The sequence below is a fragment of the Equus quagga genome, chromosome 8 (assembly GCF_021613505.1).
Source record: "Equus quagga isolate Etosha38 chromosome 8, UCLA_HA_Equagga_1.0, whole genome shotgun sequence".
NCBI lineage: Eukaryota > Metazoa > Chordata > Mammalia > Perissodactyla > Equidae > Equus > Equus quagga.
This window is the reverse complement of record NC_060274.1, coordinates 119,507,898-119,522,631: the sequence shown is the minus strand read 5'-3', so window position 1 is coordinate 119,522,631 and position 14,734 is coordinate 119,507,898. Positions and strand designations below refer to the sequence as shown.

The 14,734-nt window shown below is 41.6% G+C and overlaps 1 protein-coding gene and 1 pseudogene across 1 annotated transcript; both read left to right on the top strand.

Moving 5' to 3' along the window:
• LOC124243356 (trypsin-like) lies at window positions 1-2,867 on the top strand (annotated as a pseudogene).
• A 7,177-nt stretch (window positions 2,868-10,044) lies between these two features.
• On the top strand, window positions 10,045-14,097 carry LOC124243889 (cationic trypsin-3-like). Its single transcript, XM_046669973.1, has 5 exons — window positions 10,045-10,084; window positions 11,565-11,724; window positions 12,505-12,758; window positions 13,301-13,437; window positions 13,948-14,097. The coding sequence occupies exons 1-5, from the start codon at window positions 10,045-10,047 to the stop codon at window positions 14,095-14,097; spliced, it is 741 nt and encodes a 246-aa protein (XP_046525929.1).
• Window positions 14,098-14,734: the final 637 nt, after the last annotated feature.

The window sequence follows — 14,734 nt, the reverse complement described above, 5'->3', positions numbered from 1 at the left end:
ATGTCTCAGTCTCTGATGAGGTCTCTCCTCTCACCAAGATGCAACCAGAGCCTAGCAGGTGAGTTTCTTCTCACCAAAGGACTGTCAGCTTTCTTTCTGGTGATTTTAGGTTGCTGAGATGAGTGAGTTTGTGCATGGGCCCTTTAAGATGCAGGTCTTTTCGGCTTTCATCTGATAGCTTTTCTGGGAGTATTCCTCTCTGCAGTTAATAGCCAGCAAAGCCAGATAGTAAGACCCTTGTCTCAGTTGTGCTGATTCTGAAGGATGCTTATAGCAGTATTGGGACCCTCCTCAGGACCTCTCTCCTCCAGTGAGGGCTGTGTACCTTAGGGTGGCTCCCAGCTGGCTGGCTGAGAAACTCCACTGATGCTGAAGGTGGCTTTTGTTCTCTCCAAAAGGAATTTCTGCCTTTTTTGCCTTAGTGAGGACTATCCTTTTTTGTGAGGGGTTCTTTTTATCCAGTTTTCAGTTTCATATCCAGGGTAATTTGTCCCAAAATAGTTGTAACCTGGCTGTGTTCATGGGAGGAGATGAGTTCAGAGTCTGCCTACGCCACCATCTTGACAAGATCTCCGTATTATATTTCAAACAGCATGTTTAAAACTGTTTTCATTTGGGAAAAGAAGAAAACAGAGGTCTAGACTAGCAGAACATCCCCAGTGTTCTGACCTGAAGTGCTACGTTGCATATTTTCAAATCTACCTTCTTACCAGAAGTTTTGGGACAAAGCATGATCTTCAACTATATTCTCCCCATCCTTCTCATCTCCTAGGGGCTTTACCCATGAATGGTGACAATGATGATGACAAAACTGTAGGGGACTATATTTGTGACATCAATGTCCTTCTCTATCAGCTATCCCTGTATGTTGGATCTCACGTGAATGGCGGCACCCTCATCAGCAGCCAGTGGGTGCAGTCAGTTGCTCACTGCTACAGACCATAAATGTGGGCACCTGGAGCCCCCGTGGGTGGCAGTTGACACCACCTGCAGGTTGATTCCTTGGCTTTCACTCATCATGTTAGGAGGACAGGCCCTGGCAGAGAGGTTCACGGGCTAATAAGGAAAACTTGCTTTGTAACCATCTTCTTGAGCATCCTCTCATCTCTCAATAAAATGTTTCCTTCTTTTGTATGGTTAAAGCCTTCTTCATGATCTGAATTCCAGCATTTTAGTCTTCACTAAACCATGACTTTCTAATTAACTTTCTTTTCTTTTCTTCTTTTTTTAAATTTTACTTTATTGTAGTAATAAAACAACATGAGATTTATCCTATTAGCAAATTTTTAAATGTACAATACAGTGTTGTTCACTATAGGTACAATGTTGTGCAGTGGACCTGTAGAACTTATTCATCTTACTTACCTGAAACTTTAGGCCCATTAATGTGCAACTTTCCACTATAATTAACTTTAGATGCCCTGTCTCCAGGGACTCCTGACCTCCTGGGTGTCCACATCATTTGCTTCTCTTTTGACACATTTTGAACAGCCTGTAGTCAACTTCTAGCTAATGTTAGAGAGCCTCAAAAGCTAGAGTGCTCTGCTCGTTGCCTCTGTTTCCACATAAGATACAATCTGCTATCAGATAAAGATTTCTGCAACTCCATATATGAAGCCAGTTTTCTCTTGGGTTGTTTCATTTGCTTGTAAGCTCCTGCTGGGGTACCACACGGTGGGACTATGAGTGTGAAAGCAAGAGCCAGCTGATTAGCAAAAGGACTGTGTCTTCTTCTCTCCCTTTGCAGATGCTTCCAACTGAGACTGGGTGAACATAAGCTCACAGTCTTGGAAGAGACCACACAGATCATCAGTATGGTCAAGATCATCAAACAACCCAATTATAAGAGCATAACCACAGGGCATGACATCACGCTAATCAAGCTGGTCAAGCCAGCCATCTTCAACAAGAGTGTGAACACCATCTCCCTGTCAGCTCCTGCACCAAGATGGGGACTCAGTGCCTGATCTCTGGCTAGAGCAGTACACACCCTTCTGCTAGTGAGTGAGCCTCAGGGTGACTCACTGAGAGAAGAGTCACTACAGTCAGGCTAAGGTCAAGAGGAGGTCAAGGGCTGTGGAGACACACTGCCTAGGTTTGTATGGCTCAGTTTTCTTGTGGGAATTTGTTTGAACTAGCATATGTAAGTTTCCTCCTCTGCAAAATGGAGATAATAATAATACCTCACTTACTGGTTGAGTATAAGGATTAAATGAGATAATACATGTAATGAGCTTAGAACCGTAAAAGGCACATAGTAAGTGGTCAAGAAAAGATAGTACTAGTTTTTTTTTTTAATTGTTATTATTGTTATTAGAAAGGCTTTGTTGCCCTTTGCAGAAGCTGACTCTGTAAGGAGTTTGGAAAAAGGGTATTGGAAAAGTCCATATCCATGCATAGGTGGGTGTTATTCAATATCTGTAGATAACAAATATCACCATGCCCTTGTGCAGGAATGAGCTCTCCCACAGAAAAGGAAGAAAGCAATGGGTCTAAGCTCCCTAACTCTCTGCAATGCCTGAAGGCCCCCATACTCTCTAACACCACCTGCCAAAAAACCTACCCAGGCCTGATCAACAACAGCATGATGTGCCTGGGCTTTCTTGAGGGTGGGAAGGATGCCTGCCAGGTGGGTTTCCCTCCATCCCTGCCCTGGCCTCTGCATCTGCTAAAGAGGTGGAGGCACTACTTCTGACATTCTCTTCTTCTCATTTTAGGGGGATTCGGGGGGACCTGTGGCCTGCAATGGAATCCTTCAGGGCATTGTCTCCTGGGGTGCAGGTTGTGCCCTCAAAGGCAAACCTGGAGTCTACACCAAAGTCTGCAACTACATCCAGTGGATTCAGAACACCACGGCAGCCAACTGAGGAGTTTCCACCCTCCCTGGGCTCAGATCCAGGGCATGGAACCCTCTTTAACCTTGTCTCACCTAGGGAGGGCTCATATCTCTCACATAGACCTGTCAGTAAAATACATTCACTAAAATAGTTGCCATCCTTCCAAACTGGTCAAGGTTTCAAAGGAAATGTTTCTGGTAACGTTTCCCCAAGGGAGTTCCCCAAATCACCTAAAGCAGAGTCACTCTAAGGACCTTTTCAAAACTTCAGCTTCTTGGTCCCTCCCAATAATCAGAATTCCTCTGCATTTCTAACCACCACCTCCTCATGATGCTTATGGGCCACAAGATTGGCAACTCTTGGCCCAGAGACAACCTTTGCTTCCTCTGAGATCCCAGTTTCAATTCAGGTTGCTGCCACTCACCAATTAGCAAGGCCAAATCAGGCCACACTCGCACACTACCTGAGTTTCTTGCAGCCCAACCAACTGGCGACTGCTGACACAGTTTGCTTCGTAGAGTCTCAAATACAAAAGTGTACTTATCTGTATGAACAACTACACTTTTTGAGTGATAAAGACTAAGATGAAGGAAAGTTTACCATAACATCAAAACCTCCTCTCAAAACTGTGAAAGGACTTTATAGATCTCTCCTCTGATACAGCAGAGAGAAGCCTTTTGCTGCTCCCCAGATGGGTTGCCATCTGTTGTTAGAAAGTTCTTTGTTACACTGAGCCATGACATGCTCTTTTATAATGCTCACTCCTTAGTCCTAATCCTTGTGGATCATCTGTATCTTTGTGACACAATTCTGTATTTTCTAACATGTCAATATGTCAGATATTTGACAACAATGGCCATGTCCCCTTGGGGACCTCTTCTCCAGGTCACCATCTCTTTAGCCATCCCTGAGGGTCAGGTAATCCATTCCTCTCACCAGGCAGATTATCCTCCATGGACAGAATTTATTTTGCCTATGTCTATTTAAATCAAGGGAACTGGAGAAGAAAATCACCACAGGCCTGAGAAATGGGCAATAGGAAGCAGTGAGAGTAGGCAGCTGTGGTGACTGGGAGTCGAGGTCTGAAGACTGGGGGAGGCCCAGGAAGTTAGCTGTAAGCATCAGATGGATGGAAGAGGCAGTAATTCAGGCTTAGGGGTTGACAGTTTTGTTCCAGAGACTGGTAAGCGTAAGACTGAACAATGTTTCTAAGTAAATGGGGAACCAAGTGAGTATTAAGACAAAAACTTGGGGACAGGAGAACACCCTTTTACTGGATACAGTGAGTCAATGAGGATAGACCACAAGGAACGTGGTAACAGCTGAGATGCTTGAGCCCAGAGGAGACAAGATCCCAGAAGGATGATTGACCATGTGATTTGATCCTGTGTCATTGGCCTTGGTCTCTTTGAATTCCATCTCTCTAGGAATGGCATTATATCTGAATTATGAGTCAGATGATTCTGATATTAGCACTTAAGAAACTAAGAGAATTGGAGAGCTACTAAGACAAGCCAGGCATATTTTTACATTCAATGTGATTTCTTTGGTGCCTTGATTCAGTCATCTGTGACAGTGATTCTTCTCAGCTCTGGGTCATTAGTGAATTGACTATTTGGCTTTCTGTGCTCTCAAATCAAAAACTTCATGGAGTTTCTGCTACATTTAATATGGGCTCTGAGATAGCACTTTGGAGATAATCATTCGCCAGCCTTGAGTCTACCTCAGAGAACCACATCAAGAGCATGTATGTCTTAGCTCCTTAACTGCAAATATCTTGTGGAAACATTGTCAAGTACTTTGCTGAAAACAAGGCATGCTACTTCCCAGTCTTTCTCAGAATTCCTCACTCTAATAAGCTAACCCAAAAGAAGATGGGGTTAGCTTGACATGACTTGCTCTAAGTGAACACGTATTCTCCGCTAAGTTTGCTAAATGCTTGTGGCCTGAAGACTGTCCCTCAAAAGGAGCAGAGTAGGAAAGCGACAATGACTGTGGCTCTGAGGGTTACAGCCCTGTGATTGGTTTGCTCACCATCTTAAGTCCCACAGGATCTATATGTTGTCCCTAGAGTGAATTCAGGATGCTTCACAGTTTCTATTCCGATTTTCCAAAGTACAGTTTCCAAAATTATAATAGAAAAATATTTTAGAGCTGAATAATATCAATTTATTTCAACGTAGAAAATACATTCCATAGACTCAAGGTGGGCATATTGAAGGGATTAGATGATGGAGCTTGGAGACAATCATCAAAACACAAGTTTTCCGGACTTCCTTCTATGTGCTCAACATTGTATTGGGGAAAGAAATGTATCTGATAAAAGACTTTTTTATAGAAAATTTAATATGGGATGTGTTATAACTTCTTTCCTGGTTTCTTATCATTTTCAATTTACGATGCTCTATTTTGACTTTCAGCTTCACTGCAACCACCATCTCCATTCTGTTTCCTTTCCTAATTCCATTTTTTCCAATCCAATAGGATGTTTTATCTCCATAGATGTCTCACCAGCCCAGCATATTCAGGAGTTCCAAGTTTCCATACTATTTCATGGGAGCATTTGCACATGTTGTTCTGATAGTCCATGTATACACACCTGTCTGTTTCTATGATAAAACTTAATTGCTCTTTTATTAGATATGCTTTCACATCTAATCTTGTGGGATGGAGATAGGATCTGGCTGCAAAGGGGAAGACAGTACAATGAGAAGTGAATACTGACAGAGACATGAGTTGGTCATTTCGGCACTTTCACAAATCTCTGATATGCGGATCAAAGATTGTCTTAACTTCTATTTCCCCATTACTTTTGTGGGTATTCATTTTACACATGAACATATTAAAGTCCAAAGAAGAACATTAACAACAAAGAAGCTAGTGACGTAATGATGGCTAGAACTCTGGTCACCACATCTAAATTTTCTTTTCCAATATTTTGTCGCTTCTCATAGTTTGATACAGTTTTCTATTTCAGTCAGTATCTTCTTTTCCCTGAACTGTTCTCTGTCTCTCCAACATTCCAGCCTTAAATCTACAATACCTCTCTTCCTCCTTTTCCCCTAGACGTTATTTGAAGTAAAGGCAACAGTGAGATGTTTCTCCTAAGATTACTAATTTTATTTCAAGTCATACCTGATCATTGAAACTTAGCCACCATTCAGTTTCAGATCTGAACATGGGGCATTTAATGGTTTCTCCTTTATCTTCTAGAACAGAGTTAAGTGACTGTGGCCCAGGACAAATCTGGCCGGCAGCATCTTGTAGTGAAGGAAGTTTAATTGGAACACGGCTGCATTCATTCATCTCCGTATTGTCTATGGCAGCCTTCACGCAACAACAGAGTAGTTGTGGCAAAGGCTATATTACCGGAAAAGCCTAAAATATTTACTCTCTGGTTCTTTACAGAAAAACTTGGCTGACCCTTGCAAACAATTTTGTGAGAGAATCATATGTAGCTAAAGTAGAAATGCCCTCAAATTAATTACATACTTGAGGAGGGTTCTCAAGGAAACCAAAGTGTGGTTCCAGGGTTCATTTTACCAAAAAGCATCATTCTCTTCACTAACCCTGATTTTCTATATGTAGCAAAGATTAGAAATTCAGCTTAGCATAGACTCTGAGGTTAGCATCAAGGCTATCACACAAGCATGTACTTTGCACCTTGTTCCTTTTTGTATTTTTCCTGCCCTGGTTGTTTTTTAGTAAGTTTCTTAGCACATCTTTTTTCAGGGAGAGGAATTCTCGCTTAAAAATTTCCATACACACTGTTGTGGCAAAGAGCCAGCACGGCCTTGGTAACTAGTGGTGTGCTACCAAGAAAAGTGGCTGGAATAGCTAAGGAAAGAAACAGATTCCATTCAGGAAAAGAGCATAAAATCCTTTAGAGGCAAGATCCTTGCTCCTGCCAATACAAATGTCAATATATTTGCCAAGGCCAATCAACCCCCAGTTAGGCACAAATTTAAACAATCCTTCCAAGGCCACTAAGCCATGTGCATGGGAAAGAGATTTGACTAATACAGGTTAATTAAACACAGACACATGCCTCTGGGCCACCATGTGTTTGAAATCAGGAAAAGAAGTATAAGTACCAACCCACTCTGCTTGACAAAAGAAATATGAGTGTTCCCTATATATCACTATTTTTAGGGAGGAGGCTGAAGAAGGAACCCCTGCACACACATTGTGGCATATACAGAGTTGATTGTAAACGATAACTCATGAATGTTATTAAGAACAGAATTTTTGCCCACATAAAGTACAGGAAAGAGTATTTATTGAGTCTAGGAACATTCCACCCAATTTTCTAGGGTCTTACTTCACAGAATGATTCACAGTACTTCAGAAATTAAAGGTATCTTATAAGTCCAAGCTCCTACAAGTCATGCAAGGATATCTTCTTCAGATTTTTTCACCTAATTTACATAAATGACAAACATGCCTACATATGTCCAAAGACACCTCATACTGATTCTCTATTCTCCTGGCCTCATCAATAGGGAGCATTCTCCTAGTCACTTTCACTTAGAATACTAATCGCTTCCACTTAGTACCCAGATCTGCTCTCCTCCATACCCCTTCCACTCACCGCAACCACTACAGTTACCATCATCAAGCATCCTTGGTTTTCCCACTCTCATTTTGTCCAACAATCTGCCTAGTAACATGTTGGTATGTGCATCACTGGTAGTCTTAAACATGATTTTAGTAGTGCACCAGTGAATATTTTTATTTAAATAGCTATTTTATTAAATGGCATGTGTTCATTTTAATGTGCATTAGATAAAATTCACCAACACATGAAATATTAATGTCTTTCCCTAAGAAGCGACTCAGGAAAAGATGTCTGTTTAAAAATCAGAATGTAACTACATTACAGGCACTGTGCTAAGTGGTTTACATGCAACATGGGAATAACTGAAGACTGGAAACCATCACTTACATTTTCCCCACATGCCCATTACTGCTTTAGATGACTAAAGAATCATCACACTGCAGCCAGTGAGGTCCGTGTTCTTTTGTCTCAAGCTGTTGATTTGGAAATTGTAATTGATTCTAGATAACATCCCTTAGCTGGTAACCCTCTTCCCTTTCCTGGAAGAAAGGGCTGAAGTGATAAAGCCCAGGACACACAAGAAAGAGATCTCTAAGACATAGCAGCATATTAGCCAGTTGTTGTGAAAAGCTCTTCTCTACAGTGTTGTGATTTTCATGTGGGCCAAGAACTCTGATGAAGTTCAGGGGAAGTTCCAGGGGTGATGTAGAATCATACAACTTCCAACAACTTATTGAACAAATTCCTGAACAAAGGAAGATAATTGAACAGCATGAGAAGACTTCCCCTTCCTCATTCTGGACCCCGTCGCTTCCCTTACTCCTTAGCATTTCCTGATGTTTAGGGATTAATGAATGGCAGCCCCCTGCCCTGTGTGCCATTCATTCAGTAGTTAACGAGTGCCTATATTTTCTTAGACCATAGGGCACTTTCCCATGGCTATAGCTTTACAAGCTACTTTGTCCATCTTTTCTCTTTGGATTAGTATTCTCAGCTGGGGATGCTGTTGAACACCAGAGGATATTTAGCAATATCTGGAGCAATTTTTTGTTGTCATAACCAGAAGGAAGGGCTAGTGTTACTTGTAACTAGAGGTCAGGGACACTGAAAAATATCCTATAGTGTGCAGGGTAGTTCCTCACAACAAGAATTATCTGGCCTAAATGTCAATAGTGCTGAGGTTGAGAAACTCTGCCTTTTAGTTAATCATCTTCATATTGGCAAAATATCAAATGTAAAGGAAACAGAAAGGATCCTTTCATGTTTGGCTAATGCAGGAATAGCATCCTGGAAAGGCTTTCAAATGTATTCTGTGGGTTAGAATCTGGCTACATGTGACTAGAGGTTGGTTCTCACTGAGATTCACTTACTCTGGATATTTCTGCCACAACCCCATTAATTTTGACAATTCCTGCTTCAGGAACCCATTTCTTGGAATTTTGAGAATTCTCTTGTCTCCCCAGAATAGCTGTTAACTGGTAGAGTTCAGATCATTCTCCCTGATTGTGTTCATGTCACTGCAGTGGAGGACATGGACACTGAAATGAGGCTGCTTGATTTTCAATCTTGTACTAACCATATAATAGCTATAAAACTCTGAGCACAACAGATTATGTCTCTAAGGATCACCTTCTCCTATATATAAAATGGGAATAATCATAACAACACTTATAGAGTTGTTGGTGAGGATTGAATGAGTCAATGCATGTAAATCCCATCCACAGTGCCAGACACATAGAAGCACTCCATAAATTTCAGTTGTGCTATCATTGGCCAGGAATTCTGTATTATCTTAGTCTCTAGATTCTGGTGAACTTTCTTGGGAAGTTTTGCATAGTGGTTAAGAGCACAGACTCTGAAGCCAGGTTACCTCGGTTGGAATCCTGATTATACCTTGTACTTGATGCATGATTTTGGTCAAGTCCTCTATACTTTTTGTGCCTCACTTTTCCCATCTGTAGAGTGGGGGTAATAATAGGCATGTTGTTGGGTTGTTATGAGAATTACTAAACTAATATAGGCAAAATATTGAGAATAACTCTAATATTCAATAAGTTCTAGATAAATGTAAGTTATCATCATTCTTCCACTTTCCTGTTTAGCCTATGGTAGTTTCAAATCGGAACAATTTTTCTTGTTTCAAGGGAACAAGTTTTTCCTATTAATAATGAAAAGTTAACATGGATACACAAGACTAGAAGACCACAAGAAAAATTATATAACTATAAAAAAGCCCATGTTAATTAAACATCAGGGTATAGCATTCAAGATAGTACTGAGGATAAAAGTTCACACTTGAGATAACCAAATATCTAACATTTTGTCTGGGAATCAGGACACCTGGAGCCCTGTTCTGTGACCTTACTCCAACTTATTTTTCTATTAAGAGAACAGATCCCACTCGGGTGGTTCATTATTTCCATTTCCATAACCTTCTGGAAAAGTGGACAAATGTTGATATTTAAATCTGATGCTGAATTATCTTCAACTGGGCACAGAATTCAATTCTAAATTTGGATTTGTGAGTTTCCAGTGAAATCATATTTCTGACAACTGTGGCCATGGGTGTCAATGACAAAGCTAGAGGTATAAATAGCTGTGGTTGAAAACCCCTTATCCTACTCCCCAGTCCACATCGAGTGAGCAACCATGAAGCTCTTGATCTTTCTTGCTCTCCTGGGAGCTGCTGGTGAGTCTCTATTAGTAAATAAATCAGTAGTTGCCTATTACATATTTAAGAATAAATGAACCAGGAGGTGTCTATCAGATATTTAAGTTTGCACTTTGTACTCTGGATGTTGAATGTAATCTCTGTACTCAAGAGGCTTATAAATTCAAAACAACAGTGTCTAGTACACATGTCTACACATAATTGTCTCGCTATATGGGAAAACATCACAGTAAGCACGATTGATCAGGGTAGATGGGATAGAGGCAGAATTGCCCTGAACTTCAAGGTGAAATCTATGAAGGATGAGAGAAAAGGAAAGTATAGTCAACATTAAGTTAATGCTGTTTTGACGTTTCCAAGGATTAGGAGTTAATAATTGAGATCAATGACTAACCTTGTGCTCCTTGAAGAGGTCTTGAGGGTGAGAGCCTGAGTCTCCTCTGTGCTAAAGGGCATCTTAACAGGCAAAGATATTTCATATCTCATGAATAAAAGCTATGGGCATAAAACCCTTTATGGGTTTTACAACATCTTTGCTAATGAAATCTCTCTAGAGTAAAATGTGTCGTTCAATTATCAAAAGGAATAGAGAAATGACTACTTCTATTTTTATGCTACTAAATGTTATATTAATAAACTTACTACTAAATTTTCCCAAGCTGGCTGGGCATAAATTCAATACACCTGTCTCTACACCTGTAAATGTCTTTCCCAAAATTGCTCTAAAATATTTGAAAAATAGGGCACCCATAATATAATCACAGGCCTTTGGAGCCATAAGAAGCTTAATAAATCAGTGGGTCAGATGTCAGAATGATGAATAAATTGAAAACTGTTGGAAAGATAATTGCCATAAGGGGAACGGTTGGAGAGAGAAACTTATAATGTTCTATGAGATTATTTTCTGAAAATTATAGGAAAGAACCAAGAAGAGAAACTCGAGGATCAAAAGTAAAAACTCCTATTTCCTTCCAGACCAGAACATTCTCAGGTAGCTTGTAAAGCTTCCATTCTGTTACCTCATGGGGATATCTACCCCATACCAGCTGCACAAGTAAACAGTACCATGCGTACTGCAGAGCTTTATTCAACACCTATTTCCATGGTTGCTGAGCAGGGTTATGTGTAAAAGTATTCTTTATGACATCAAGTTGTTGTGTCCAGGGCAGTTCTTATGTAAAGAGTCTCTGACATGTGAGTTGCTGTGTGAATGTGTTTCTGTGAGTGTGTGTTGAGGGTAGAAATGTAAAACAAACAGTATAATTATAAAATGTAAGGTATAAAAATTGCATACTTATAATAGTATAAGTAGGGTGCATTTCAAAGGTGTAAAAAAATAAGTTTTTGAAAAAAATTACATTAACTTCACCATTTCCTGATTCCGTGTGACAAGAAAACATTATCTGCTCTTTTCCGGTTAATCGGCAAAAAGTTGGTGATGAGTAACAATTCCAAGATGGGTCTGTTTAGCAAATAGTTTCCAACTTTTCTCTGTCAGTTGCTTCCTCCACTGACGATGATGACAAGATTGTCGGGGGCTACACCTGTCAGGCGAATTCTGTGCCCTACCAGGTGTCTCTGAACGTCGGCTACCACATCTGCGGTGGCTCACTCATCAGTAACCAGTGGGTTGTGTCTGCTGCTCACTGCTACCAGTCGTAAGTAACCAATATAAACATCCCTGTTCTCTGACATCCACTCTTCCCCCAGCCCTGCCAAAGCACAATCAGGGTAAACTACAGTCTCAGACTTGAGGGGTGTGCTTTGAGATCCTAAGAGCCTCATTTTTCCCCCAAGACATTGTTGGATGTATTGAGGGACTATTGCATGGGAAGGTACCCTTAGAGTTCCCTGATGTCCTTCCAAATGATGGTGCTAAACACATGGGAGAGGAAACAGTGAGTGATGAAGTGTGCCTAGAACTAGCTTAAGAGCATTAATGAGTAAATAGTCCTAGTCATTATAGCTCAACCAGGAAAAAATGGCATATGGAGGTAATAGCATACATGCAATTTATAGTCAACAATAAGGATAAGCACAACTCATTCTGCTCCCTTAATAGTCCGTCAGATCCCAGATTCCTGCCACATCTCCCTACGGTAATTGGTCATTCCAACCAGAGGAGAAATGGCAGGTGCTGATTAATCACCACCCATTCCAATCTATCTCCCACTGTTTGCTTGGGGTCCTTTGGTTCCATTCCTAAACCTAACTATTCTAACAGGATGGTGGGCTGAGAGTCTGTGCTTGTAGTGACACCTACCTAATGAATACTCCAGCCCGTTTACATCTGGTAGGACTACCTTAAGGGCACAATTACCTGTGAGTGTGAATGCTGGAAGGTGATGGTGTCTGCGTTGTGCTCATGACTGGGGTGTCTTGGGAAGGGGACAAAGCTCAAGTTGGATACTGAGGAAACTTGTAATCCTTTCATCCAGCCGATTCCAGGTGCGTCTGGGAGAACACAACATTGCAGTCACTGAGGGCAATGAGCAATTCATTAATTCAGCCAAGGTCATCCGCCACCCCAGCTACAATTCAAGGACCTACGATAATGACATCCTGCTGATTAAACTGAGCTCCCCGGCCTCCATCAACTCTAAAGTGTCTGCGATCTCTCTGCCAGCATCTTTCCCAGCTGCTGGTTCCCAGTGCCTCATCTCTGGCTGGGGAAACACCCTCAGCAGTGGCTGTAAGTGTCTCCTGGAACAGAAGCACCAAGTCTGAGAACCCTAGAGGTGAAAGGCATGTTCAGGTTCAATTACTCCAAACTGTCACTCAGGGCAAGGTTCACAGAGAACAGTTTGGGGATAAATGCAGACTTAGAATACATTAATTACAATGAGGATGGTTCCTCTGCTGGAAAGCGTAACACAAATGAACTATGATAAAGATGCCAAGTGTGATTAGTGATTTGCAGAGAACTAGAAACTAAGGAGGTCAACAGAACAGAGGCTCAGCGATTTGGTACTTCCTGAAGGACAGACCTGCTTGAGAAATAGTCTCCGCATTTGAGTTCTGAGGTCACTGAAGCTAGTGTCGGAGAGAGAATCACTTGGGAATTAAAACTGTTTGGAAGACCTTCCAGATAAAAGTTGTGCTTCCAAAATAGCAGCTACTGGCAATCTTAGAGAAAGTGTGGGAGTACTGGGAGGGAGAGGAGAGATACTGGGAAAGAAGTTTCCAGGAATCGTCTGGGTAATCTTCTTCCATTTTCACTCTTGCACCCAACAGCCAACTACCCTAACCTCCTGCAGTGTCTGAATGCTCCCATCCTCTCCGATAGTTCTTGCCGCAGTTCCTACCCAAACCAGATCACCAGCAACATGTTCTGTGCAGGCTTCCTAGAGGGTGGAAAGGACTCCTGCCAGGTTAGTTTCTTGGCACTCCTTCGTCCAGCTCACCTTCATGCATCTCTGCCTTATTTCCCCTTTCCTGAAACACAGAAGATGGAAAAGCTGTGTCTGAGACTGATTATGAGGGGTGAGGGATAGATTTGGGATAAATGATGGATTTCCTTTTTGCCATAGTAATGGTTAGGGTTAAGGGCAAAAAGGTACACAGACAATGGTGTGCAAACAGCATCGAGGCACCCTTCCCAGGAGTCATAGTGTGGAAGGAAGCTCTTTGACAGGAACAGGGCTAGCTGGGCAGAGTTATACTCTCCAATCCCCACCTCTTCTGGATCCCACAGGTCTGCAACTAAGGAAAGAGGGATGTGGTATGGAGCCTGAGGGGTGGGTTTCCATTGGAAGAGAAGGTACTGTCTAAAGGATCAATAGCCTGGGAAGATGGCTCCAAGATAATAGAAGAACATCTTGGAGGCCTTCTCCCATCTGGGCATAGTTGAGCGTCCTAACTGTCTCTTCCTTCCTGCTCAGGGTGACTCTGGTGGCCCTGTGGCTTGCAGTGGAGTGCTCCAGGGCATTGTCTCCTGGGGCTATGGCTGTGCTCAGAGAAACAAGCCTGGTGTCTACACCAAGGTCTACAACTACGTGAACTGGATTAGGCAGACCATCGCTGCCAACTAAACATCTTGATCTCTTCATGACCCATCCCCTGTTAGTCAACTTTACCTTCCTCCCATGTCTGAAACCCGTAGCTAAATAAAAACATTTTGTCCTGGACCAATTATGTCCAAGATCTTTCCTTACTTCATATTTATGAACTTTCTCTTGAAACTGTGTGCTAAGTAAGTGGATTGACGTGGAATTGAGCTGTTATATGAAGATAGAATTTGAAAGGTTATTCAGTTATTCATTCAACCTAATCAAAATAAGTATACTGGTCACCTCCTCTATGCCAGACTCTGTGTGAAACATTGAGACTATCACGATGAATAAGGTTAAGGTCACTGTTCCCATCACATTTTTGAACAGATAATGACATTAAACGCAGAAAGTTAAATTCAGCCATCCACATTCATTCAACTAGTTCATAGTAAAGCTAAGATGAAGCTCCAGCTGTCCTTATTCCCAAGGCATTGCTACTACTGTAACATCATGCTCTGTCTTTCTTCTGTAATCTATCCGAAAGTCTGTGAGGCTAGGTAAGGGTAACACCTAGATGGAGTAAGTTTTAAAAATCACAAATTTCCTGCACTTTCCAAGGTTTCACCTGCCTATATGTCCCAGGTCTCTAAGACCTTTCTTGTTTCTAGCTGGAATT